The 26,809-nt window shown below is 32.6% G+C and overlaps 1 protein-coding gene across 1 annotated transcript; it reads right to left on the minus strand.

The window, feature by feature from the left end:
• Nucleotides 1-1,849: 1,849 nt before the first annotated feature.
• LOC130628754 (recombining binding protein suppressor of hairless-like) lies at nt 1,850-19,706 on the minus strand. Its single transcript, XM_057441757.1, has 14 exons — nt 19,682-19,706; nt 18,885-19,186; nt 11,318-11,408; nt 8,948-9,094; nt 8,605-8,764; nt 7,690-7,824; nt 7,344-7,392; nt 5,313-5,450; nt 4,710-4,822; nt 4,178-4,318; nt 3,974-4,046; nt 3,748-3,830; nt 3,183-3,286; nt 1,850-2,796 (listed from the first exon to the last, which is right to left on the minus strand). The coding sequence occupies exons 2-14, from the start codon at nt 19,159-19,161 to the stop codon at nt 2,571-2,573; spliced, it is 1,737 nt and encodes a 578-aa protein (XP_057297740.1). The 5' UTR covers nt 19,162-19,186; nt 19,682-19,706; the 3' UTR covers nt 1,850-2,570.
• Between the last annotated feature and the right edge of the window lie 7,103 nt (nt 19,707-26,809).

Consider the following 26,809-nt stretch of genomic DNA (forward strand, 5'->3'; position numbering starts at 1 on the left):
AAGAATTTTTTTTTTATTAAATTGACATTTGGTTTTTAGAACAATAAAGTCTTCACTTTACAGCTGCACATGTCAGCAAAAGAACAAAATATTACTCATAAAAAGCATTTTGCGGGCGGGTTTAAAAATTGGTCAATTTATGCGAACACTATATATATGAAATAACTTTTTGAAACCTTCAGCTGATATAAAAACACAGGACGTAACCTGTTGTTACCCTGTTATAGCAAAATCATGGCCAACTTTTTTATTTTAAAGAATAAGGTTCCGTAAAAGTTTATAAATCAACGGTGAGTGACATATACCTCCATGGTGACAGTGGAATTAGCACAGGCAAATGATGGTGTACATCTGTGTAAAGTGCTTACAGCAGTGCATCCTTTCATGAGTATATAACCTCCCAACATTGACCTAAATAAAAGCACGGGCAACAGCCAGTCGTTACCGCGTCTAACTGTAGCATTCACCCAGAATTTTCTTTTATTTGTGGAATAATTTTGCGTTCCATAGCAAAGGTAAGTATCTTGGTAGGAAAACAAAGACATACCACCTAACCACCAGTGAAACTTTAAACACAGGTTACAAGTTTGTACTGCTATTTGAATACGTTTTAACACAAGAAACACAAATACATCTGAGAATTTTTTTAGGGTAGTTTATTCATAGCTAGCTGATTTACTAAATTATAAATCCGTCTATTTTCACTTTTTAGCTAGGTGCACAAAATATTAAAGAAAATAACAATTTTGGCTACTATAAAAAGCTAGTTAAATAGCATATTGACTAGGCTCCCCACAACATGCTGGATGCACTTTTGTAGCACAACTTAAAATTGGTTTCAGGTTGGCTGAAAAACGTCCACCTTAAAATTATATATTCCTGCTAAATACAAAGTATCCAGAAAGACCTTTAAACCTAAACTCAACCCTACCCCACCATACCACTCCCAAACAAAAAAATGGTCTTCGTTAGCGTAGTCCCGATGGTTGCATGTTTCATCCTGAAATGTGGAGGCCACGGAGAAATTGAGAAATTGAAGCGAGCACTCAATACAAAGTCGGTAAAAATCGGGTTCTGTGCGGGTATTCCGAAATAAAGCTGTGCGCATCAACTTTAAATACAGGTATTAATAAAGAGTTCCCCTGAACTTATTTAGATATTTTTGGGGGTTTAGCTTTCGAAACTTTCTAAGTTGAGCTACCACTGAATTTTAACATCAAAGTTAAAGTTATTTCTCTCGAAGTAAATGACTATTTTTCTAGCAAAATGTGGTAAAAGTAGAACATGGTGGGCACTGACTTTAAAACTTTAAATTTTTAGAGATTTCGAAAACAAGATGCAGATTTCATAGGAAAGGAACTCACTTTTACAGATGTTTTTTATAAGAATCACATTTCTTAGATTTTAACCTTCTTTTATAGTGCTTTTTAGCAAATTCCCTGTATACACGTGTTTTTTTATACTAGAGCGTCTAAATTTAGAGGCTGGGTGTGCTCATCGTTTTACGTTTTATCCTCGATTGTTCTTATCTGTGTTTTTCAAAAAAAAATTGTGAAACGTTGAAGTGTATTTTTTAGAGGACACGTAATGTTGGGAAAAAGGGAAAAACACTTTGAAGGTACTTGGTTTTCGTAATTCTAATCTCGCATTCGAACCTGCATTACTTTGTTTTAAATGATTAATGTTCTTATCAAGGAATTCAGGCTGAATACATTCTTAATGTAGTCTTATTTTTTGTCAAAATCTCAGCACTTACTTTTTTCCTCAGGCTTAAAATTTCAACCTCCAACCTCCGTGTTTCCCTAAAACTTGCTCCTTTAAAAAAAGGGTAAAAAAAGACACCGAATGGTTTCAATATGTACATCAAATTATAAAACTTAAACACAAAATTAACGTTTAAAATAAAAAAATACAACCAAGTTATCTGAGCTGTATATAATATCTATGAAACACAAAACGTTGCAAAATGGTGTAAAAAGCTTATCAAGGCCTGCCCTGATAGCCGTCTCTTAGAACACCAAACTTTGCTAAAACAACTTCCTTCCAAATGCGTACCAATGTACTGAAGACGTTTTTTTCATAAATTATACGGTAAGACCCCTTTTACACTCGGCCAAAGTAGACGCAAAAAGGAAAGGATAGTTAAAAAAAACATCCGGAATAGATTGGGATGTAATCGTGTACACAGTGCACGAATTTTCGCCAGTGCGAAACAGACGAAGGAGATATAGCTTCAATCTGTATAAGTATACGCTATTTTTTTTAAAAAAACTCTAGTCTAAAGCGGCTAATTTTTGTCTTGAATTAGGCTTGTCAATTCAAAAAAGGTTGAAACAGCATCGAGTATTGTAATTGTTGGACTATTCCAACATAAAATACTGCGCTAAAACCGCACGTCAGGTAAACTCATCAGCCGCTTTCATCCGGTAACGATCCAGGCTCCGGTTATATTCTATGCAGAATAGAAGTGGTATGATTCTGCTTTTTGGTTTGGCTTCTGATTGATTGACGGGTGTAGAATTCTGGTAGACCGGTGTAGGGTTTCGGTTGGTCCGTGCAGAGGAATAGGACTAATCAATAGGCACCATGTTTCTTTGGGCTTGTTTACTCAGCTCATTAAGTTCTGCCTCAAGTTCTTCAATTGGTTCTGGAGTGTAATTAAATGTTAATCCGGTCGGATATATCACACCGTCGTACGACCGCACTAAGTTAACAGGTACCGTGAATGTCGATGTAGAGTTTTTGTCTTTGAAGGATTTTACGTCTGGCACGACGCACACTAGACTTTCGGAACATCTAAAACATCAGGAGTATTTTAAGTATATTCATGGTGGCTGGTGGTAGCTAAGAAAAGTGACGACTATTTTTTAATTTTCATTTTACCCTATTTTTACGCCGCAAAAGGTCACGTTTACGAGTTTATAAGTCGTAATTTACCAGGCCAATAAAATAATAGCAAAATATTTGTCACCCAGAGAAATGTGTCACTTTTGTCACCTTTTGAAAATTCTTTCTTAGTTATTTTTTTCAGTCACTGTTCTAGTTAAAGGGTGGACAAATTTATAGCAACTCTAGACAATAGTATAAGTATTCTATTCTAGTTGTTGAACAAAATTTTCGTCACTCGAGTCATTTTTTTAGCCCAATAAGGTATCCCAATATTGTATTGTTTATGTTCTCACCTGTACAAAGTGTGCGCTTCGACATCACCAAACCAAACCTTCATAGCCGGATTAAAATCTTCACCACGTACCTCCAACATAGCCACATCCCCTCCACCGTTTAACTACAATTAAACAATAAAACATGTCATATACAGATATAGAAAATTAAAATTAGGGTAGTGGAGATTTTAGTAGTGAAAAAGATCAAAAAAGCTTCTGAAATTTTAACCCTAAACTGGCTTTAAACAGGTTCCGTGGAAAAAATGTCCTTACTTTCCCAAGTTATTCCTGGAATTTTAAATAAAATCCGGCAAAATGCAGTGTCACCGCGACGGAAAAGCAGTAATTTGTCGGTGGAGAAAATTTGGAAAATTAAATACACTTCGTATGTTTTCTGCGTGTATAGTGCACAGGTGGGTGACCACTCGAACAAAAGTGATTCAAAAATTATTGATTTCTACTTTCTCCCTTTATTGAAGTTTTAATCTTAAACTTCAATGGACAACAAACAAATACAGTATTTCTGGAGCTAAGTGGTAGTAATAGTAAATAATAATACCAGGCTAATAAAACACAGACTTACTTGTAGTGCATAAACGTTTGGAACAGGTGTGACGGGTCCACTCACAGGGCCAGCCCCTTCACAATATGAATATTCTGCTCGATCTAAGAAGCCATAAATAATACATTACTAATGACAATCATTCTGCTACATAACCTCTATAGCTTGCACTTGAAACATTTTTAAATCAATAAGCTTCTCTATAATTTTTTTCTTAGTACATATTGAAGGGTGTGCACAAACATACCTGTACTTATGATAGTCCATGCAGCTCCGTCGGTTATCATTTCTTTTTTTGGATCTTTGGGACATGGTGTTGACTAGAATAAAATTTCAGATTTTTAATTTCATACTGGCTTGTAAAGATGAAACTTATCTACGCACTAGACTGGGAATGCTCGGTATTCGAGCTAGTCTCTTCAAGAAAAATAGCGACAAAACGTTTTCTTACTTGAAACTGTATAATTTTTTCTTGAGACAAACATAGATACATTCTATCTTCGTCTTTCATATAAAAAGAAACTTTATGCAACTGCGATACAGGATCATCTGCTTCTAACGAAGCCATTTGTTTATCGACTTTTCGAATCACCTAAATAAACGGGCATTGTGTATTCATTCATAGTAACACTATGTGATAGATTTTCTTCGAATCTTTTGGTTGTTTTAACGTTTGAAAGATTTATTGGCCGTTTTGATTTACATGATAAGTCTATAATGACTAATGACGGGTATGAAGCGACATAAGTTTAAAATAAAGGATTGTTTTGCTGATTCGCTATGTGAGGTATTTAGTATTTTCTTTTTAACAAGCCAGCTTCTTCAAAAAGCGTATTTTGTTCCGAAGCTAGTTCTTACTTAGAAAATTCAATTTCTTCTTAATTATGGAAAAAGCGTAAATAAATTCCCGTAAAATATCCGCAAAAATTAAATTCTTATAAAAAAATTCTAATTCGCGAAAATATGACGAAAAGAACGCTTACAAGTCTCGGTAACGCCATCCCAGTTTGGACGCACACTAACTTTACGGTTTGTCCGTAGTGTATAAAGCCATCACGAACTATAAATTCTTCGCTCTCGTCTTCTTCATCATCCACTAGAAAGTTTAAATGCGTTTTAAACATCCCATCTGGTGTTTGACGTCAATTGTGAGGTACAAACTTTCGCGAGTTACAAAACTCGAAATTTTTTGAGTTAAATTCAATAAAAAAGAGATTTAGTTTTACTTAGAAATTGGAGATGCTAGTAATTATGTTGCACTTTTTTAATAAGAACCAGAAAATTTGACTTCAGCCTTGTCTGTTCTTACATTTTGAGCATAATTCAGAGAAATGAGCTAAAAATTAGCAAAAAAGTTAGGGCCTTACCATTATACTTAATTTGTTTTTATATTCGGCAAATTAGCCTCGTTCTTAAATATTAATTTTAAAATATTAAAACATAATGCATACGAGTAAAAAAAACGAAAGAAACGACTGACTGACTTTTTTTTTTAACTGAATGGATGAAATTAGGTTAGGATAATTTTCACAGAAAGTTCAAAAGAACCAAAAATAAAATAGTAAAAGTAAGATAAATTTACGTACGTAGATGAATTGTGAAAGCTCCCCATTGTTGGCTGCTCGCTCTGAAGTTTTCATCTTCCACGTTTAGATAGCGTGTGCTTACTGTTTGAGAACGAAGACGATTAAACAAAGCTACCGTGGTGCCAGAGGAAATACATACTAAAAAAAAGAAAATATTGTATATCATACAGTGTAACAAAAATGACGATTCACGCATTTTATGGTATTTACGTCAAGTGCAGAAATGTTTTAAAAGAAAAACTTTTTGGCTAATAATGGTCTATTGACAACAAAGAAACTACATTATTCGCGACGTTTCGGCTTAATTTATACTTTGCTTCATCGTTATTTTAAAATTTGTTCAAGTTGGTCAATTTTCCATCATGAGGTTATTAGAATCAAAGATATCTTTATTCGAAATGGTTATCCAGAACTATTTATTGACAAGGTCATAAAACACTTTTTTTCAACATCTCGCAAAACCAAAGAAGTCACCCACACAGCTGAGAAGAAAAACATTTTGATTGTTCTTCCTTTTTTAGGTAAAACATCTTTACAAACGAGAACTAAGTTAGAAAAACTTTTTAAATCTACTTTGCATTGTTGTAAACTTTCTGTTGTTTTCAGAACTCACACTCGCTTATCTAACTTCTTCAGATTTAAAGACCTGTTGCCCAAAGAATTAAAGTCAGGCGTCATTTACAAATATAAGTGCAGTGGCTGCAACGCCACTTATATAGGTGAGACGTCGCGTCATCTTAAGGTTCGGGCAAGCGAGCACCTCGGAGTGTCTCCCTTAACAGGTAAGAAATCAACCTCATCTAATTGCACGGCAATTAAAGATCATCTTAAAGCTTGTCACACCACATCATCTCTTGACGATTTTAGTATACTCTCTAGGGGTAACAACCGGTATTTGCTAGAGATTAAAGAGAGTTTGTTCATAATGCGGGATAGTCCCCAGTTGAATAACAACATTAGATCTGCTCCATTGTATTTATACAATTAGTATTTAATATGTAACTATGGTTGCTGTTAAACTTGTATATATTTAGGAGAACATTGTACGTTTTTGATTGCTTGAAAATGGGTGTGTGAACATCCGAAACGTCGCGAATAATGTAGTTTCTTTGTTGTCAATTTACTAGCGCGATGATTCTTTATCATAATAATGGTCTACTTTATGTTTTATTAATAAAATAATAAGATTTAATTCCTGAAATTTCAGAGTTTAGTTTCACTGATTCGTAAAAGTTGATGCTTGCGATATTCTTCATCAGCGTCGATTCCCCAAGAATTAGGCTCGCGAAATTTCATTTCATCTTAAACTGTCCAGCCAAACCCTACTTAAAATAACCCTGCGCATGCGTGAAAAACTATAACGCATGTGCAATTATGCACAACTCTGATATGAAAATTCCATGGAAACACAGCGCTATTTATTTCATTGTCAGCTACAGTAAAGGATACGTAAGTCGCCCACTCTTAAATCACAACAGTGAGCTTTCACCTTTTACTACTGAAAACCTCACTTTTTGAATCCCTCTATACACAGTGTCAATATATTCAGTTAAAATATTTTAAATATGCAAATATATTTTATAATACAATCTTAGCATACTTAACATATATACCTATAGATATATAAATAAAAACAAGAAGGATATAGTTGTAAAAAAGAATTAATTAATAATTAACGTTCTTTAATCTCGTTAAAATGATGAAAATGTAACTTCTCAATACATCCTTATAAAAGCTTTTGTATTTTTGTTAAGGCTACAATCATCCTTATATTAAAGAGTTTTAAATATCCTGTTCTTAGTATGATAGTCAATGATACTTGTTGATGATATTTCTATTAGGCGGTAGTCCGTTAAGAAATTCGCACCTGTCTTTAAAATTCCACGGGAATTTGCACGCCCCAATAAAACTGATTAAAAAATATCGCATTTGCTCTTTCTAACGTAGTTCAAAATGGCTTTGTCGCAGCATTATTTCGTAATTTTACTTGTACAAATTTGTACGCCAGCTGTTTTTAAAAAATTTACTTACGTTCAGTGTTCTTGAAGGATTGTTTTTTCTTTGACGGTTTTGATATAACCTGGAATATTAAGAACATAAAGAACTGTCGCTTTCAGTGCAATCCTAAGTCCAAACACATAGAGGAAATAAATGCACAGAGAAATTAACATCTATAAACCCTAAAAAATTACTTAAAATGGTAACATTAAGGGCGTAACTATTTTTCTAATTTTTTTTTTTTTGTCTCGACATCTAGAAAAACATTTGGCCAGTGCAACTAATTATAGTGTTACATTCAAAAAAATTTATTTCACGCTTCTACTAACATAAAAATTCATTCCACGCTTCTATCAACATAAAAATTCGATTACGCTACCTTGATTCGTTTCGATTTAAACTCGCCGAGTGATTTTCCCTCAGGGTATATTAGACGACATGCTAACTCGAAATTTTTTTTCTTGTCGGAATCCGAAATGAACAGAGTTTTAGCTGCACAAAATCCTTGATTTCCCTGCAACAAAACAAAAAAAAAATACATAGAAAGCTAACAACGAATAAAAGAATAACAAAACTAACCACAAGAGTTACTTCCACTATGTATTATTTGGACAGACAAAATTTTTTTTCAATCATTTAGATCCAGTCATATATTCACTTTTACAGGCTCGGCGATTGCTTTTTTTGCTGCTTTAGAAAGATCAATTTTATATTATATTTATATATTTATACATTTATATTTTTTTAACATTTGTACATTTATACATTTCTGGAACTATCGTTGTTTTTGTTGTTCCTGGTTATTTCTTCTTCTACTTATTTGTTTACTTCTGGCTTAAATATTTGGCGCACATTTGACTTCTTCGCACTTCTATATACAAAGAGCTTTTTGTCATCCTAATATTGTGCTAATTATCTGGTAAAAAGATTAACTCTTTATATTTTTTTCGTGCAATCTAATTTTTACACATTAATTTGCATGAACATGTCATGAATTAACATACTTATAAAAACTACGCGAAATAGCTTCTAGAAAATTTTCGAGAAATTTCAAGAGAACACCCCTTAATAGGTCAACACATCATTTTTGCAATACTTAGGAAGCTAGTGAACAGGTTCACTTCTACTAATTCATCTCAAACGTTTTTCTATTTTTACTGCTTTACCTGACATAAAGTGACACTTTGACTTATCTAGTTTGCCAGGCACTCTAATTCAAATAACGTAATAAAAAGTATGTTAAACACCATCATTATCTTTTCAAAATAAGGAATAGAACAAAACAAAAAATTACCTTTTCTTCAAATGTCAATTGCTGTAGATTAGTTTGGTCACTGTTCCCAATACTGACAAAAGCTAACGGATATTTACTATTGTTTTCACTCTCCTCCACTTGCCTTTTTTTCTTCCAGCCCTTGCCAGATAAGTATAGACATGGTGGTGGACAAAAAAACCTAACAAAGGAAACATTGCAATTTTTGCGATAGTACACATGTTTAAAAATATTAATCTAATATCTATTTAACACATGCATTTCGTTTTACCCATGTACCAAAATCTTCCTGAAACACGCTGTACAGCAGGTAATAAAATGAAAAAAACAGGTTTGTATGTAAAAAAAAGGATAAACAACAAACCTCTTTTCATTACCATAAGATTTTTGAGCCACTCTGGCATGGAGCACAACAACTGTTTGGTGGTCACGTTCTTTTAAGTATCTGCGCATATCAGCTTTTGTCAACTTAGGTCCATTTATCGGAAATTCTGTTGGCAGCTGGTCATGCCTAAATATAAATTCTTGTTTATTTGAGAGGTCAGATAAGACAATCAGTTACAAAACCTTACTTTGCTTCCAGTCTTTCTTAAAAGTTAAAAGTGTTTTACAAATAGAACTATTTAGAGATGTTCTGGTAAAAGTTGCTTCTTCTAAACACAGTATACATTCGTGTATATAAGTGTAAGCGTCAAGCTGTACTGGACCAGATTTTTTGTTGCTGTCTTTGAAATATGAGCTTTAAAATGAACTACTTTAATTGGAGAAACTTTTTGCGAGAGAAACTTTCGCGAATTCGCGATTTTTCGCCATTTTCGCGAAAGTTTATTTCGCAAAAATGTGCGAGTTTCTTCATTCGCAAAACTTTATCTCGCGAAAGTTTCCGAATTTTTCATTCGCGAAAGTTTATCCAGTAAGCTATTTTATCATTTTTACCAAAAACGCATAAAATACTTAAAAATCTTATTTCAAGAAAGAAAATTTATAACATTTTCAATTATGCTAAGAATTTTGAAGTTTTCTCTAACTGAAAAATTTTTGTTCGCGAAAGTTTATCTCGCAAAAATTTGCGGGTTTGTTCATTCGCGAAAGTTAATCTCACGAAATTTTTCGAATTTCTTCATTCGCGAAAGTTTATCCAAAAAAATTCGCGAATTTTTTTCTCGCGAAAGTTTCTCCAATTAAAGTATATGCGAGTATAACACATCTTAAAGGGATAAACCATACATACATACATACATACATACACTTTCTCTCTCAAATAATCAGACTGCGAAAATTAAGGCACGAGGTTATTAGAATACGATGTACAATTAGGGCTTCTACACCCCAAAAATTTGTTTTTGGATAACAAATTAAAAGCAAATTTTTAAAACGAATTTTATTTAAACTTTTTTTATGGAATTCGCTAGTACATAGCAGTGTTTGGTAAATTTTTAGTGGAGAATGAAAGTTGTGAACATTTATTTTCGGTATTTGAGCAATGACTTCAAACCAGTAGGTACAATTTTTAAATTCTAACTTTTTAACTACTAAAAATATGCCATGTCCAACTTTTTTGTAATGAGTAAAAAATACTGAATTCAAGCACTAACAAACATTTTTACTTCTGAAGATTGTTATAATCTGAATATCTCAAATTTGGGACGTAGTATTAAGTTTCATTCCCCACTGACGATATATTGCTAAGTACAAGTTAACAAAGATTATTCCTAATGCAATAAATCTTTACCTATTCATAGATTTATCATTAAGATGGTACAGGAAATACCTAATTTTTTTTTTATTAACCAATTTTTCCCAGTCATGTTAATTACAGTCAATTATAATTATTGTCGTTAAGATGGTAATCAGCAGAAATGCGTGAGAAAAATTTTTTAGTACTTTGTAAAACAGAAAATCTCATAGATATTACAGACAGAATTTAATCGTTTAAACAATTTAAATGAACTACCTTTTTATTAATAGAACACTGTAATATCATGCTGTGGTCAACATTTTTTTTAAATGGGAGATAAAATTAGTTACGATTTGTAAAACATGATTAACGAATGGCCATAGTTCCAATTCAAATCATCAACCTCGATCTAACCCACCACCTCAACATAGATGAAATTAGGGATACAAAAATTTACGAAACAGATAGACAATACATTCTGCAATTCCCAACTGCTTGCTTAGCATTATACTTCAATTCGCTGAGTTTTTTTCTGTTTTTTATTTTATCCTCTTTTGTGAGTAAGAAAACCAGCTTACACAATAGGCTGGAAGTTGTTGTAAAAAAATTCCATTACATACAATTATTTCCCGTCAAGTTTTAATGTAAATCATATTTGTATTAAGTATCATCACTGCTATTATTAAAACTAAAAAAAATAATTCAACAGTCAAAACAGTGACAGCAGGAAGATAGAAATAAAAAGAAAAAAAATCCTCTTCTGAATTCATACTATACCTCTTTATGTATTTATATAAAACATAAGCACTTTGAAGATAAGAATTGGGTATTATCTTAAGGAACAAAATGCTTGTGTCAACAAAGCAACAATTCATAAATTATATTAGAAATATTTCAAGGAATTAAAATATTATGAAATATTCCAAATAACATTAAATAGGATAATATTTCTTTAACCAGGTTATAGACTTCTTTAAACTTCTCCAGATGTAAACTTGACAAGACTTTTTAAAACACTAAATGCAGAGTCCACTGGAGCATACATGTTTTATATACCTGCTGCTTGTAGTAGCTTGGTCCAAAAGGGGATACATTGGTGCTTCCTGGTTCATGTCATGTGATATGTCGTGAAATGCAGGTGGCACCCCTAAAAAAATTGAAAACATTAATTATACTAGTGGAAAGTAAATTTCATGCAGCAAACTTCAAAAACTGTAATTTGAGAAAATAGAATGTTTAAGATGCTTTGGAGATTTCTATCAGCAAACTCTTGCTAAGAAGTTTTTCTACTCACACTATCGAGCAGTAACTGCATAACTGCAGCAATGACAGTTTTTTTGGCCTCGATAACCTCGGTAAAAGTGTACATCAAAAGTTGACCTCAATTTTTCTGACATTTTTAGCTAAAAATCCTGACAGGTTCAAATTTTCTTCCCCACTTTTTTCCTATAAGTTACAACATCTCATGAACTAACTGACTGTTCAAGAGAAAAAGGAAAAATGCAATAGACATAAAGAAAAGAAGAAACAAAGGATAAAACAAATATAAAGTTGAAGATAAAAACTGATATTGAGAAACATATGCATTACAGGGACTTATTAAAAGGTTTAAAAAACCAGACATTTTCCTGACATTTCATAAAAAGATTAAATTTTCCTGACGTTTTGCCTACATTTCTAAAATTCCTGACAATTCCAACATTCCTGACAGAGTGAACACCCTGTATATATAGGTGTTTCTCTTGCTAATAACCTAATAAAATTTCACCCTAATATTTGATTCTACCATTTTGATTTCACTGACCCTTTAGAAATCTTTGCAACATTAGCCTAATATTTTGGTATATATTATACAAAATCCTATTTGTCAGACCATTCTAAGAACATTGTATTAATATAACCCTTTAGTCTAATTAAAGCAAAACTATTGTAAAAAGCCCTTGTTTCTATGGGTTTGTACACACCTCTTTAGGGCCTTTTGGTTCCTAATGAAGTAAGTCAGCAAAAAATAAAGTCGATAAAAATGGTTGGTCAGAAAAAAATATTTTGTCGAAAATTTTAGTTCCTAAGATTTTTCTTTTTTATTTTTCACATATAAGAAGCTTGAGACGTATAAAATTGATGCATGATCCCTACGTGATTCCAACAATATGAAAATATTCGGAGCTTTTTTAAGGGAAATGAATTTAAGCAGGCTAGCTAAACCTTATTTCTAAATATAAATATCTGATAAAATAAAAAAAATTAAGTTTTAAAAAAATAAGACAATTTTTTTCATACTCTAAAACATAGCTTAAGCTTCAATTTCCAATCTGGAGTTCCATCTGACCCATGAATTTAAATAAAAACTCAATTAAACACCTTGTAAGAAAAGGCATTATTCTACTTTAGAAATTTTATACATAAAGCATATTTGTGTTTATTTTTATAATTTTTTTGTTATCAACAATATTCAACAAATATAAAATTCACGTTATTTGACAGGCAGTCTAAAAAACTCAATACTCGAAAAATAAATCAAAAAAAAATGTGTCAACATGAGTGCGGTGTTTGGATTCAAGTACTTAAATATGAGTCAGTAGTTTTTGACAAAACACAACAAAAACACTTATGATTACCAGTACCACAAAATATATTAGTGTGCCATCTATGTTTACGTCATTTCATGATTCTGGCACACTTTGTTGTTTTGCAAGATAACAATTCTAATCATCACCCACATACACTAACAACGTACATAAATATTCAACAAACAAACCAAAGTAACAATGTTATAGGACGATTTTGTGACCTGTTCGGAACTCGAAAAGGGCAATTTTTCATGGTGACATTTTTTTTAATAAACAATGGAAAATCATTCTTGTATTAATAAATTTTTTTTCTATATACCTATTATGTCAAGTTTCTCAAATTTGTAAAGTGTGAACTTTATAAATAGAAAAAACTGATAGGTGACAATAATTTCCTGTTTTGTTGCCACAAAACAAGTATTTGTGACATTTTTAAATGTCTTGGGACGAAAATATAAGTTGAGTGGCTATGCAATACCAAAGATAAAATAACAAAAACACTTACTCCTGTCATAAGGGCAGCCTCGAGACCTAGTTTTTATTTTGTTGTAGCGATGTTGAGATTTCACCTTCATACTGAGAAAATATCATTCCACACCGCACAAACGTTCTCACATTCTAGTCACAAAACATCCTATTGTAGGCTTAAAATGTATTGCAGAAAAAATTATCTTAATTAAATCTACCCAGAAGGAGTTCAATTTTTTGATGAGTTCTCCATCGTATTTAATACACCATGGGAAAATTCTCATAAACTTTCTCATGAGTATTAAAAGTAATTGCTCCTAATTATCAGACCGGTCTTCAATGTCAGGCATAAAAGACATAGACAATAATCATGGGTGGGTTGAAGTAATTATTTTTTTTAGCTGAGCACAAAATTTATCACTTACATTGAGTATGTAAAAACAAAAAGGTTTTCTTTTTTTCATATTCTAAATGTGAATGTTTATTTCAAATTATATTCTATCAATTCTGTTGATTGGTGTGATGTGATTGATCAAAAGAAAGAAATATATTGTTTTTATCTACTGCTGAACCATTGAAGCCATACATTTTGTCTATATGGATAATGTATTGAACCCTTTAATGTCTTGTAAGTGTGAAAATTTAATACAACAAAATCATTTCAAACCATAACTTTGGAGGATTTGTGGTTAAAGTTGTGGTCTGTTTTATTCTTTTATAAATAAATGAAATTTATGGCCAATGTCAAAATACTTTTGTTCTTGCTTAACATACCAATAAAACTAACTATTTCATACTACCTAATTACACAACAAACCATGGATGACTTGTGGTAGGCTGGTTGAAATTTTGTAGAGCCAGTATTCTCATTAAATTAGTTTACACATTAGAAAAAAAATGCAAAGCTTCATAAATAGAAAAAAATAGTTTTCTGGCAGGGAGTTTTCTGGCAAGTGTAGAAAATTGGCTAGCAAAATTCTGTTAATGGGGTATCTCTTTAGCAACAAACAATAAAATCAACAAGGAAACCAAAAAAATTTACAAGTAAAAATATGAGTTATATATGTTTAAAATATAAGTTTGTAAACAGTCCCTTTACAAAAATAAAAACCAATAGAACGCCAAGTATTAAATTTTTTGCTGACAACCTCTTAACTTGGGATTGGCATGTCTGTAAATTACTGCAAACCAAGTTGCAGATCCCAAGTTGTTGGGTTATTGGAAAAAATTGGGAAACAAAACTCAAAAACTAAAAATGTTGTACCACGCACTACACTAGACTGCAGAAAAAAAGCAACAAAAGAGAGCTAATTTCAAAGATCTGGCAGCTTAAAAGCGGCAAAACAAAAATTTGTCAAAGAGAAAGTTTTACCGGATCAAATTCAAGATACAAAGGTGCAAAAAATGTGACTACCCCCTAAAATTTATACCTTTAAAGTTACAAACAGACTCTTATTTGTGTTGTGAAAAATATTTAAATATACTAATTTTTTTCTTTCATATTTTATCTAAAGATTGTATATCAAAAAAGAAAGAGTTTTGGAACTTTAGAAACGCATAATAAGTCTATATAAGACATGTAGAATGAAATACTAAATGCCACACATAAAGTTAAATAAGGTGGACGCCAACAAGTTTGCTTTGTGTATATTTTCTTATATTGATACTCATATTTTATTTGTCACACAGGCTGGTTTCTTGTAAATAATGTACGAAATATTTTTGGTCAAAATAGCATTTGCGACATTACTTTTATGAATCCCATTATTTTTCACAGACTAACTTGAATGAAGCCCCATTTGCTTAGTAGAGCCTCTTATAGCAATATTTAATTCTGAAGACCTCACCTCAACCATGGTAGTCAAGAAAAACAGAAGGGCATTCTTCTAAATATTGTCTTTATCTAAATAAATAAATTGATGGGCCTCACTGAGTCAATAAAAACTGTCTGCTTTAATACGTTATTTAACTGTGAACTGTGAACATTAGACTTGTACATATTGAGTATTTTTATGTAATTTTATGTTATTTATTAATTCAGTGTTAGGGCAGAAGACTTTGCAGATAAAAACTTTTTTGGTTCACAGTTATTTTTTCTAAAAAACCCAGAAGTTTATTATTAGTGTGTAATATTCACATAACATCATTTACTTCCAATAAATTCTTATTTATTATTTATTGTTCCTAAGCACTGAAACGGTTGCGTGCATTAAATTAGTTTGAAAATGTTGGAATTAAATTGGACTATGATGTAATCATTTCGTGTATATACAGATGTATCTCTATAATAATACGCTAGTGTGTCTGTGTGTGTGTCTGCAACAGGCAAAGTGGATGTGTTCATTTTGCTTTGAGTATTATATACTAATACAATTAATCAAATTCAACATCTGTATACTGCAGTCAGGCCTTAATGAATTGCGTGCACTGTCACAAGCTTGCAACCTGGACATGACATTTTAATAGTGTACACAAAATAACATGCGTGTCCTCTTATATTGAATTTTAGACAAGTATAACAATTTCACTTAAAAACGAAATTCACTCGTTCATGCCACCAATGCTGAAACTACTTTATCGCAACTTTGACCCATTAATAAATGTTAAATATATGACATTGAAATTGTGATCGTGTCGACTGAATACTTTTCTCTTGCTTATTATATGAATAATAACAGTTAAAGTTGTGTAAGAAAAAAGCAAGGCATGGTTAAATTACATACACCCTTTGCGTGCATGACAATGCATTAGTTTGAACAAAAATTGTCTTTCACATGTGCCATTAAATTTGCAGCGCTCACATGCATAAAATATTTATTTAAGAAAGCAGTGTTACTGGTACTGTTTTACCCACTGACTAATGATCAACGTAATGACATTATAAATATTATGATGCAACATTCCACTAGAAAAATGATTGGCTTAAAAATTTTTCAAAACTAAACTGATTGGTTTTAAAAAAAATAAAAAGGTTTAATCCGCCATGCTGGCATATGTGTTCCAGTTCCACATACAGAACAGGCTAAAAAGCTAATAATAACAATACTTACTCCCCAACTGTGATACTAAAAACAGTTGAAAAGAATTTGTATAAACCTCATGCAGTATAAACTGTGGTGATTGGGTTGGAAGGACTTGTGTCTTGTTTTTTGTCTTTTACCAACAATAATCCAGCCCTATGTTCCAAGTTGATTTGATGAAATACAAGAAAATATTTTTTAGAGAAAAAGATTAAAATTATCCTCATATTGCCCATTATTTTAGCTATTGGATACAAGGAAGTTAACATTAAGATTGGCTAATTCAGACACATGGTTCTGGTGTTTAGGGTTTACAAGTTTATGATATCATGTATTGCATACACTAAAAGACAAAAGGGTATTCAGATAGAAAGTGGCTGCCACCTCATATCCCAAGAGAAAAATGCAATACCCCAAAAGAATTGATTCTTAAAAATAAGTTTGTTATATAGAAAACATCCACAATAAAGTATGTCAGGGTTTTAGCCGCACTAAAATTTATAACAAGGTGAGTTTTACTTGGGGAAGTGATGTTAACAATGTAGTGGAACTCCAATGTCAACACTGTCTTTGTCCCAAGTTTCACATTGTTTATATGTTTACGTTTATGTTGCTTTGTACCGGGCAATAGAGATATGTTTATATTCCTTTGATGTCTCAAATGTTAATCCACAAATTAAACAGCACCACATCAAGAACATGAATTTAAGGGCAATAGCTTAAATTTAAATTAATAAAGCTATTACAATGCATCTCTAATTTTGAGACCAATTAAATTGGAAACGAGCTGATGATACACTACTCACCACATGGGTGACTAGGGACAACCTGGGACTTAATTGGGTAAGTTTTCCAAACCTGGGTCCCTTAATCTGTTTTGGAATAAACAAGCTAACGACTTTAAAAAAACTTTAAAGGGATTCCTGCCTTAAAAATAATTCTTTATATGTTGTGGAGAATAAAAAGTTTATCAAGTTTTTTAGAATTTTTTAAAAATCTTTTGTGGTGCCCAAGATATTAAGCTTCAAAGATTTCCAGGTGACCTTATAACATCATCATTGATGATGTAATAAGGTACTAAGCATAAATTATTACTTGAAATATCTTGCAAATTTACTCAATATCAAAACTTTTAAGCAGTGTGGACTTATGCTCATGATAATATCTTGGCATGTGCAAAGTTTTGTAGCTTGAATGGCCTCATTTTTAATTATATATATAAAGAGATATAATGTCAGCATTCTTTAAACTTACTTATGACATCATAAAACCCTGGATTTTGAATATTCAAAATCTTAAATAATTTGAGAACGAAAAAAGACTTCCAAAGGGCTTAATAAACAACTTTTCATTCTCCACAACATATAAAAAAATAATTTTTAGCAAAAAGGCAGGGTCCTATACATTTTCTGGATCGGTGTTAAGATTTATATGAAAAAGGCAACAGTTATACAATTTTCTAAAAAAAAATGATTTCTTCACCTGTTTATATTTTTTTGTAATTTTATTCAAAAAAGACAAATGTGTGTCCTACTCGAGGAATTGTAGAAAATAATTTTCTGAAAAACAGAAAATGTTAATAATGATAAGCCTCAGACATTTTAACACAATCATTTTAAAATCAACGAAGTCCAATTCCAAAGAATTTGTCCCTATAAGATATAATATTTCTATTCTGCAAATAATTCTCATTAAATCCAGATGAAAAATTATAACAAAGTCACAGAAGTATATAGATAAAACCTATATAAAAATATTCCATCACCCTTTAACTTATGCTAAGATATGCATGTACAGAAACAAATTGTACTCTGAAAAAGTTCACCTCAATAATTTTTCTGATAAGACATACAGCATATCATAATGATAGGAACAACAACTGATTGTTCACATCAACTTAAAAAAAATTAAAAAATTAAATTTTTCAACCATTTCCAGATCTTTTTCAACGTTTCTATAACATGTTTTGCATACAACGTACAGAAAACGTGTCTTGTTTAATTCTGTATTGCATGCTTTTTCTGCAGTGTATATTTGGAAATTGTGCATTTTGTACTCACAGGTGAGAACATTTCCCACTTGGTACACCTCTATGAACTCATAAATATCCATTTTTATTCAAAAGCTTAACAACTTTCCAATGTTTTTATCAATGAATTATGCCTAATACTGGTAAAACGTTATTTGGTGAATCCCCGAACTTTAGGCATGTTTTTGTTTAAATAGAAAGTATGCATAAACAGTGCCTTTAGGCTCAAGTTAAGAACATTGAGCATGACAAGCACTATACACAAAATACAAAGCAAAGGATATTATATTTAATTTATCATATTTGAAATAATTGTATTAATGGTAAAAGCAACCTCGGAAATCTGTATTTGAAAAATAAATAAACTAAAGTATGCATAATGTGATTATAAATTTGTAATCCTTTGCTAGTGAGTAAAGATTTTGATTTTTACATACTCACTTGGAAAATTGGCTTATTTAAAAACAAATGAAAAAAAAAAACAATTAGGCAAACACATTAACATGAAAGGCGATAAATTAAATAATGTTACAAACCTGCTGCACTGTACTGAATATGAGTTGGTTGGCCTACATCTCCAACATGATGATCATCAAACCTTTGTCTCTTTACAGAGAGAAGGTAATCATTATGATGAGAAGGAATATGTTCAGGGAGATAGTTTTGTCCACCAGTAGCTAACATGTTTTCTGTAGAATAAATATGTCTATTCATTGATGGAGTTGTTTGGTGATATTTAGCTGAACAAACAAAAGATGGATGTGTGCTATTAAAAACAGAATCTCTTCTTTCTATCAAACTTTGATTGTCCATATCTGTTGTTTTACTACTGTTTTACCTAAAAATAAAAATATAGCTAGCTAGGTGATATTAGCTATATGTAAAAGAAATGTTAGCTACACGTTAGTTAGCTACACTTAGCTGAGTAGACTCGTATTATATGGTTATATACATAGATAGCTATATTTTATAGCTACTTAGCTCTATATACAAAATTATATTGTGAAAAATCATACTGTCAAAAAGACAAGAAAATGTTGTTAGCTCTACAACCACATGATTATATGTCTTATTAAGTTTGACTACAAGAGTTATTGTGACAATCCTGAAAAATTGTCTATACCTTGTTGCTCGAAAACAAAGAAAAGTGAATTTAAAAACATGTCAAGATTTGTATTCATAAGGGGAGAGTGATATCAAGTTACGAAAAGATGATGTTACGTGAGAATGTTTTGATAAGGTTCCACTCTCCAACTCTACGTCTCTCAAGCTACGGATAATATACACACACATATATATGTATTTTTAACTAAGGATTCCTAAATCTTAGTACCTATAAAAATGTTCAACTGCAACATAAACATTTATAATATAAACTAAACTGTTCGCCATTTTTCCTATCCCCGCTTTTCTTTTGAGTTAGCTAAAATCAACACTGGAGAAGATCGTGCAATTTGCTCTCCAAAATAAAATCAGGACTACACATTATGCCACAATAACTACATATTATTAAATAATCTTTACATAAGAAATGTGTAACCCAAAATACAATTATATATTTTGCTTTGTCTTTAGTTTTTTACCCAAAAAGGAGGTTACTTATTTGTTATCAGTAGTACAAAATCTGTGAAATTGGTCAGTGAAATAGATAAAGTTAAAAAAACAAAACAAAAACAAAGGCTGCTTAATCGTGGGAAAAACGTGTGAGCATGCGTGGCCGTGGGAAAGTAATTTGAAACGGGGGGTCGTTTTAATTTACAGTTGACAGATTAACATAATTGTTTTCCTTTCATCACAGGAAATTATAAATTGCATCAATATTAATCACGCAATAAAAAGAAATATATCTAATAAATATATCATATTTAGTAAAAGTTTCTAAAAAAAAAGTTTAGTGTTCGCTTCTCTTTATCACTTTTTTTAAATACAGTTTTTTTTAGTTTTTTTTTTAATTGAAATGATAACACTGCAAAAAATTTTTTGTCTAAACTTAATCTTTTATATATTGTTTATTTTTGTTTTGTTACATGTCAACTCACGTCTGGTTGTGTGCAGCTTTTGTCCCCACTTTTCAGCAGTTCTTTTTTACTAATTATATGTTTGCTATATTATGATTGAGATTTCGACTCATGCATCTTTTATAGCTAACGAATTTTATCTGTTTTGTTATTTTCTGCTTTCAACTAGTCAGGACACCCCCAGCGTACTTTATATTACCACCGGAAAATCGGAATAGTAAGTTGGACAAATAAAATCGTATTATGAGGAAAACTGAATTTTGATATCCTCAAAGAACGCTTAGTTAACTATACTACCTTTGAAAAAAATGAACAATTCTTTTTTTGGTAGTACGGCGGTTACTCACAACAAAAATAAAACAACTTCTGCAAATATCCCTAGAAACGAGGGTGATAATAAACAATATATTTCAATCTACTAAGGATATTTTTTGTTGTGAAATAAAAAAAGTTCAACTTTTACGTAGCTTCGAGAAAACACGTGTATTTTTAACACTTGTCCCCCGATTGACCTCACACACATATGAAGTTTGACTTGTACAGGAAACATGAATTAATAATGACGTACATCAAAACAGCACAAAGACCAAGTAATATTTAGTTTTCACAACTTTTTGATAAATAACAATTCTTTCTACCTCATAACAAAATATTAGGATATCACAAATAGCTTGGCAGCAAGAAACTGATAATGTAAGAGAGAACAACGATGGTGTAAAAGTAAACAAATAAGATTCTCAAATGGTAGGAACACCATCGTCTGTGGTTGTGTTTTGGCGGAAAACACAACTCATGCAAGCTCACAATTTTAATTAGGGATATGAGGCACTCATTTACGTTAGTATATTTTAGTTCTGGAATGGAAGATGATTGTACACGGAGCCGCAAGACAATATCGTCCCCAGAAACTCTTTTTTACTTTCTGATGTGATATGCGTGCAGTACTTCTTTCGCGCTAACGTCATATATCAGAAATAGAAAAAGAAGTTCTGGGAACGAGATTAGGACGCAAGTGCGTTAGTAAAGCGATTTACGAAGAATTTTACGTTTAAATTATGTAATGAAGGTAAGATGTTAGCAAATATGTTTCAGCAACAAGCCACATTATTTCATAATATATTTATATATTTTTATGAGCCGTAGATTAGTGGTTATAGCTCTCGTAATCTGTGCGGGAGACCGGGGTTTCTTTCGATTCCTTTTCCTCTTGACGGCGATTCAACATGGGCAAGTGAATGTTACCATAGCCCCGGATTAACCCAAGCCATATGGGGGAAATTGGGGAGATGGCACACTGAGTGGGCAGTTGGATGTTGTCGGGAGTTGTCTCATAGAGCGCAAGCCCTACTTACTGGGTCTGCGTAGCTCAAAATGAGCATTAAATACTCTAGGACTCTCCATGTAAAACATGGCCCCTCCTGGAAATAATAGACAGGGTATATCCGTCGATATTTGTGAGGATATCCATGTAAAATATGCACATCTATCTATCTAAGCTCGTCTTCCTGCTAGCCTTCACGGTGTATATCCCATTAAAGTTCCTAGCATGTCCCATCAACCATCTCTGCGTCTAGCTTTTTCTATTGATTTTTGAGCACCTGTGCCTATCCATTTTCTGTCTATTGGCTTTCCCAAGTCTTGTTATTTAAACTTTTGGTAGCTACTACTATGTAAAAATTTTGTATGCATATATATATTTTTTTAATACTTTCAATATTTTAGTTTTAGGGATAATAACGATTGTAATTATGGAACCCGCGTAAATATATTTTATACGGTGTACGGTTTCGTATATCTACAACCTCGATTCCAGGGTTTTTCGCGTTTTTCGATTGTTATTCTCATATTAAAAAACGCCACAGGCCCTGGGATCGAGGTTGGTATATCTATGCATGCACATACGCCTTCGCAACAGGCGCTGATTGGATGTATGCAAAAGTGTTTTAGCTTGGAATTGTTACCGAATCTGAATCAAAATTTTATTTGTTGCAGTGGCATTTCTTTGTTACCAGAAAATCAAATCGCGTGGCAATTACCGTAGGCGGGATTTAGCAAGAAAGAATTCTCTAGGGGAAACTATTATTAATGAGATAATTGGCTTGGGGGAGGGAGTTATCATATCAGGGTGTATTACCAAGGTTGGAGCTGTCTTAGGTTGGAATTATCTGGGGGCAATAACACCAGAGGAGGGATTGGCGGAGACAACAGTCCAGAAAGCAATAAAGCGACCCAAAAAGTATGCAAAATGTTATGAAAAACAAAAAGCTCACTAGCAACACAAACTGATTTTTGATTGAAACAGTTACCTCCTTTTCTCGTGGCTTAATAATCAGAAAACATCGCGTTAAGCCACGTTGATTTATGATCCGCCCTTTTGTGTCATTTAATTACCAGAATTACCTGTTGTTTGACATCTACGGAATAAAAATGTCTCCAAGACGTGTTATATTCTTCTGGGGACAAAGTTGACATTGTATGGATCAGGAATGTTATGACATCTACGATGAAGATGTACGATGAGATGACTACTTATATTTCACCTTGTACAGAATTTGTTAGAAAATATAGACTCAAACGATGAACACGAGTCTTATGAACATCGCATTGGCGACGAGAAAAAGGATTAATTTGTTTAAATTAAGTAAAAAAAATATTATAGTTGCTATGGCTGTTGCTAACTATATCGGGTTTTCCCAAGTTCGATCTTGACGATTGCAATACTATTTCCACTAAATGGGAGAAGTACAAATAAAGGTTTTTAAACTTATGCGTTGCTTAAGGGTATGGTTACATGCAAGAGTGGTGAACTTGCCCCGGGGTGAGGGTTCACCGCGGGGCGAAAAAAATTTGAATTACCCCAACTCACACCGGGGTGAAAAACGAATAACTTCACCCGGGGAGAAAGTTAAAATTTTTATAAAATCACTCACGTGAACACGCGAGTAGCACAACAACTTCTTCAAGAAATAGTAAAATACATAGGCACACAGGGGCGGATCCAGACTTTTTCAAGACTTAGTCAAGACTGAGTCTTGAATTTAGCAGCTGGGGGCTAAATTTTAAGCTTTGCGGGTACAAAAATCGCCGAAAAATTGTTTTCCGATTTATCTAGTTATTAATAAAATTGACCAAAAGAAACGCTAAGCTATAACAAAATCTCCTAAGAACATCTTTTATAAGAATCAAATCTCCGTCTTACACGTCTTATTTTAGATAGATAAAACCACCAAAATTAACAGGGATTAACTACAATAAAGTGAGACAATTGTGAATATATTTCATTATTTATAAACTCCTGCTGTTTCTGCCAATATCAGGCTTCATCAGCATGACTAGGTGAATCAAATGATCACACCAGCCATGGACAGCAAAATAAAACACAATAATAACAAAAACAATAAGAATATGGAAAGATCAGGATAATGAAGATGCAATATACATACATGTGATATGATACAAACACACCTCAACCCATGTATTTGTTCAGATATATTTGTTTACTCATAGGGCTAAACTCAAGTTTTGTTTAAACTTTAAAAGAAGAATTAAGAAGGGCTTATTACTGCTTTTTGCATGCTGAAATAGGAAAATGCAACTTTCAGTTAAGAAAGTTGCAACCTGGAAAAAGGGGAACATAATGATTTGGCTTGAAGTCTACACCAGACTTAACAATATCTTCATAACAAAATAAAATTTTTAACTGATCTTCATCAGGTAAAATAGATGGGTGTGGCAATATACACTGTGTAAAGAAAGTTGTAACAAACTGTAACAAACCGAATTGTGGGTAAAATGTGTTAATTTTTCTCCTTATTACTGTTGACAAGGCAAGTATTGATAGAAAAGGAAACCATGTCTTGGGGGTACAGTTGTTGATTGCTTCTGCTTTAACTGCCTCCTCAGGAGAAAGAGTCATATCACAAACAATATGGGAAAGGGAAAATCTGAATAAACTTTTCTCTGATATAAAAATATTTGCCTTTTGGTTTTTAAAAGCAATTTGAAAACAAGGATGATTGGAATAAAAGGAAGGATGTAAGAAAAGTTCTATGGATGTCAAGATACTCAAAACATCAACAAGAGAATTATCACCTATACCTATATATCAACGATGCTGAGCTGTATAGACAGTCTCCTCATGGATTGGATCTATAAATAATATATTTTACCATGACCTTCTCAACAAACTTTGTTTCTTAATAGTCATTCGAAGAGTTGTTTATTTTCATCACCAACCTTACTTATCCAGATGTCAAGTTCTTGCTTCTAATAACAACACAAATATTAATTGAGAAAGAATTCCTCCGCAATGCTGAAAATTCTGTTCAAAACTCATATTACAAAAACAATACACCTCTATGATAATTCAATTGTACATGCGTTCCTACGGCTCTCCATCGTTTTACAATATCGGAAAAAAGGAGGTAAAACTCGTGTTTTTATGAGAGTTTGCTAGAGACGAAAGCGTGTTTTCTCCAGTTTTTTAACTTCCGTCGTATCAATTTCTTTCAAATTTTTAGGAAACGTTAATAATAATAAGATACAACTTATGTGTACTTTTCATTAAAAACAAAACGTGGCAAGAAAAGTTATTACGAAAAAACGTGTTTTCTCCTTAATAAACTCTTATAAAAGTGTAATGTTTACCTCCTCTGATTGCAAAATAAGCTGCGATGGAGTGTTATTTTTTCCGAATTATTGTAAAGGTGTATTAGCCCTAGCTATTAGCTAATTAAATCTTTTTGTATTTAGTTTTAATAGTCTGTTGTATAAAGCTCTCCCCAACAAGCTTTTCGTAGATAGCAGATATACTGAAAACCTTTAAATAAATGCAAGGTGTGTTGGAGAGTAAAAAACATACTTCTCACCTTAAAGCAATAATTCCTTTATCTTCACACCTCGCCTCAGATGGAAGGTATATATCTGGACCTGAATTCCGATGAAGACTTTTACCAACCAAGGAATAAATATCCCCAGACAACAAAAATGCTCGAGAATAAACACTTTCTAAAAGTTCTTTTTGCATTTTACAAACAGATTCAAAATTATCACAGAATTATCACAAAATTATCAGTAAGCACCCGCGCCAACATATCTGCTGCAGCCATAATCAATAATAGTACGGAAAGAATCCAAGCCAAAAGGCGTGAGTCTTTGACTAATCCTGACGGATGGGAGTTAAAACTATAGCCTAACAGGTTATCAGTAACCACGCAGTACGGAACCTAAATTTCCTTCGCCGGCTGCGGGCCACATATTGTTGGACTACGCATAGAGTGTGAAAATTACGTCACGATTTTGACGTCACAGGCCCCTTAGGTGAGATGGGGAGGGTTGCGGGCCATAACTATTTGATTTTTGACTGACTTGAGTGACTGATTAGTCAAAATGAATCAGTCAAAATCTGTAAGCTATAATTTGCAACCCTCTCAGTCTATATGGTAGCGACGTCACAACTTTGACGTCAACATCGCTATAGGCGAATTGGAGAGGGCTGTGAACCATGGCTTTTCGCCGTAAAAAAATTACAATTTTTAACGCCCTCCGTTTGCAACGCCTGGATCGTCGACATCTTCGCTTGGCTAACATTTTTCGTCAAATTTACACTTAGTCACGCGACTTATCTGACTAACCCTGGATCCGCACCTGGCACATGAGCGATAGAAAAACATTCCTTCAGCATAGTTTTGCGTATTAACTCCTAATACGTACGCTTTTTGCCCCGGAGCAATGTGGTTACATGCAAAAATCATAAATTTTCGCCCCGGGGTAAAATTTCGCCCCTATGCTAAGGACCAATACACAGCAAAGACCTCGGGACGAGGTTGTGCATCTCAGAAGAGGAATTAAGAATAAGGCTTTGACCGTTTATTTTAATCGAGACAAAAAAGTAAAATATAATCTGTGGTTGCTTCACTACACCACCACAGTTGATAAATTATCTATCATATACTTCTGTATAAAAATCTTTTTGAAGTAACCAACATTCATGGAGAACTAACTACCTAAGATCCTGTTTTTATATATATATATATTTTTAAAGCGTCCACCGACCAACTTCTCACAAATGGTTCTACTTTAATTCACGTGTGGGCCAACAAAACAATGTTAAAAAAACGTCATGTTAGTATTGTCGTCTTGATATCAGGAAATATGCAAGATGCCCCATGGAGGAGGTTCCACGCCAAGTAAACAACGTTAAAAACGAGATAGACGTAGTTTCTGCGATGTCCGCATTATGAAACAGTCCAGGCGGTATTTTAGAAAGAGCTGCTACTCCTTTTTCAAGTTCAAGAATGACAACAACTTCATCCTTTATCGAATATTAGAGTTATACCACAATAGACTTTCATAGATCAACAATCTCCACATTTTATGAACCAAGATAAACATCCTAGATTTTCTTTTTTAAAACAGGTTTCAACAAAGAACCTCCTAAGCCA

Source organism: Hydractinia symbiolongicarpus, chromosome 15, assembly GCF_029227915.1.
Source record: "Hydractinia symbiolongicarpus strain clone_291-10 chromosome 15, HSymV2.1, whole genome shotgun sequence".
In the NCBI taxonomy this organism is placed as follows: Eukaryota; Metazoa; Cnidaria; class Hydrozoa; order Anthoathecata; family Hydractiniidae; genus Hydractinia; species Hydractinia symbiolongicarpus.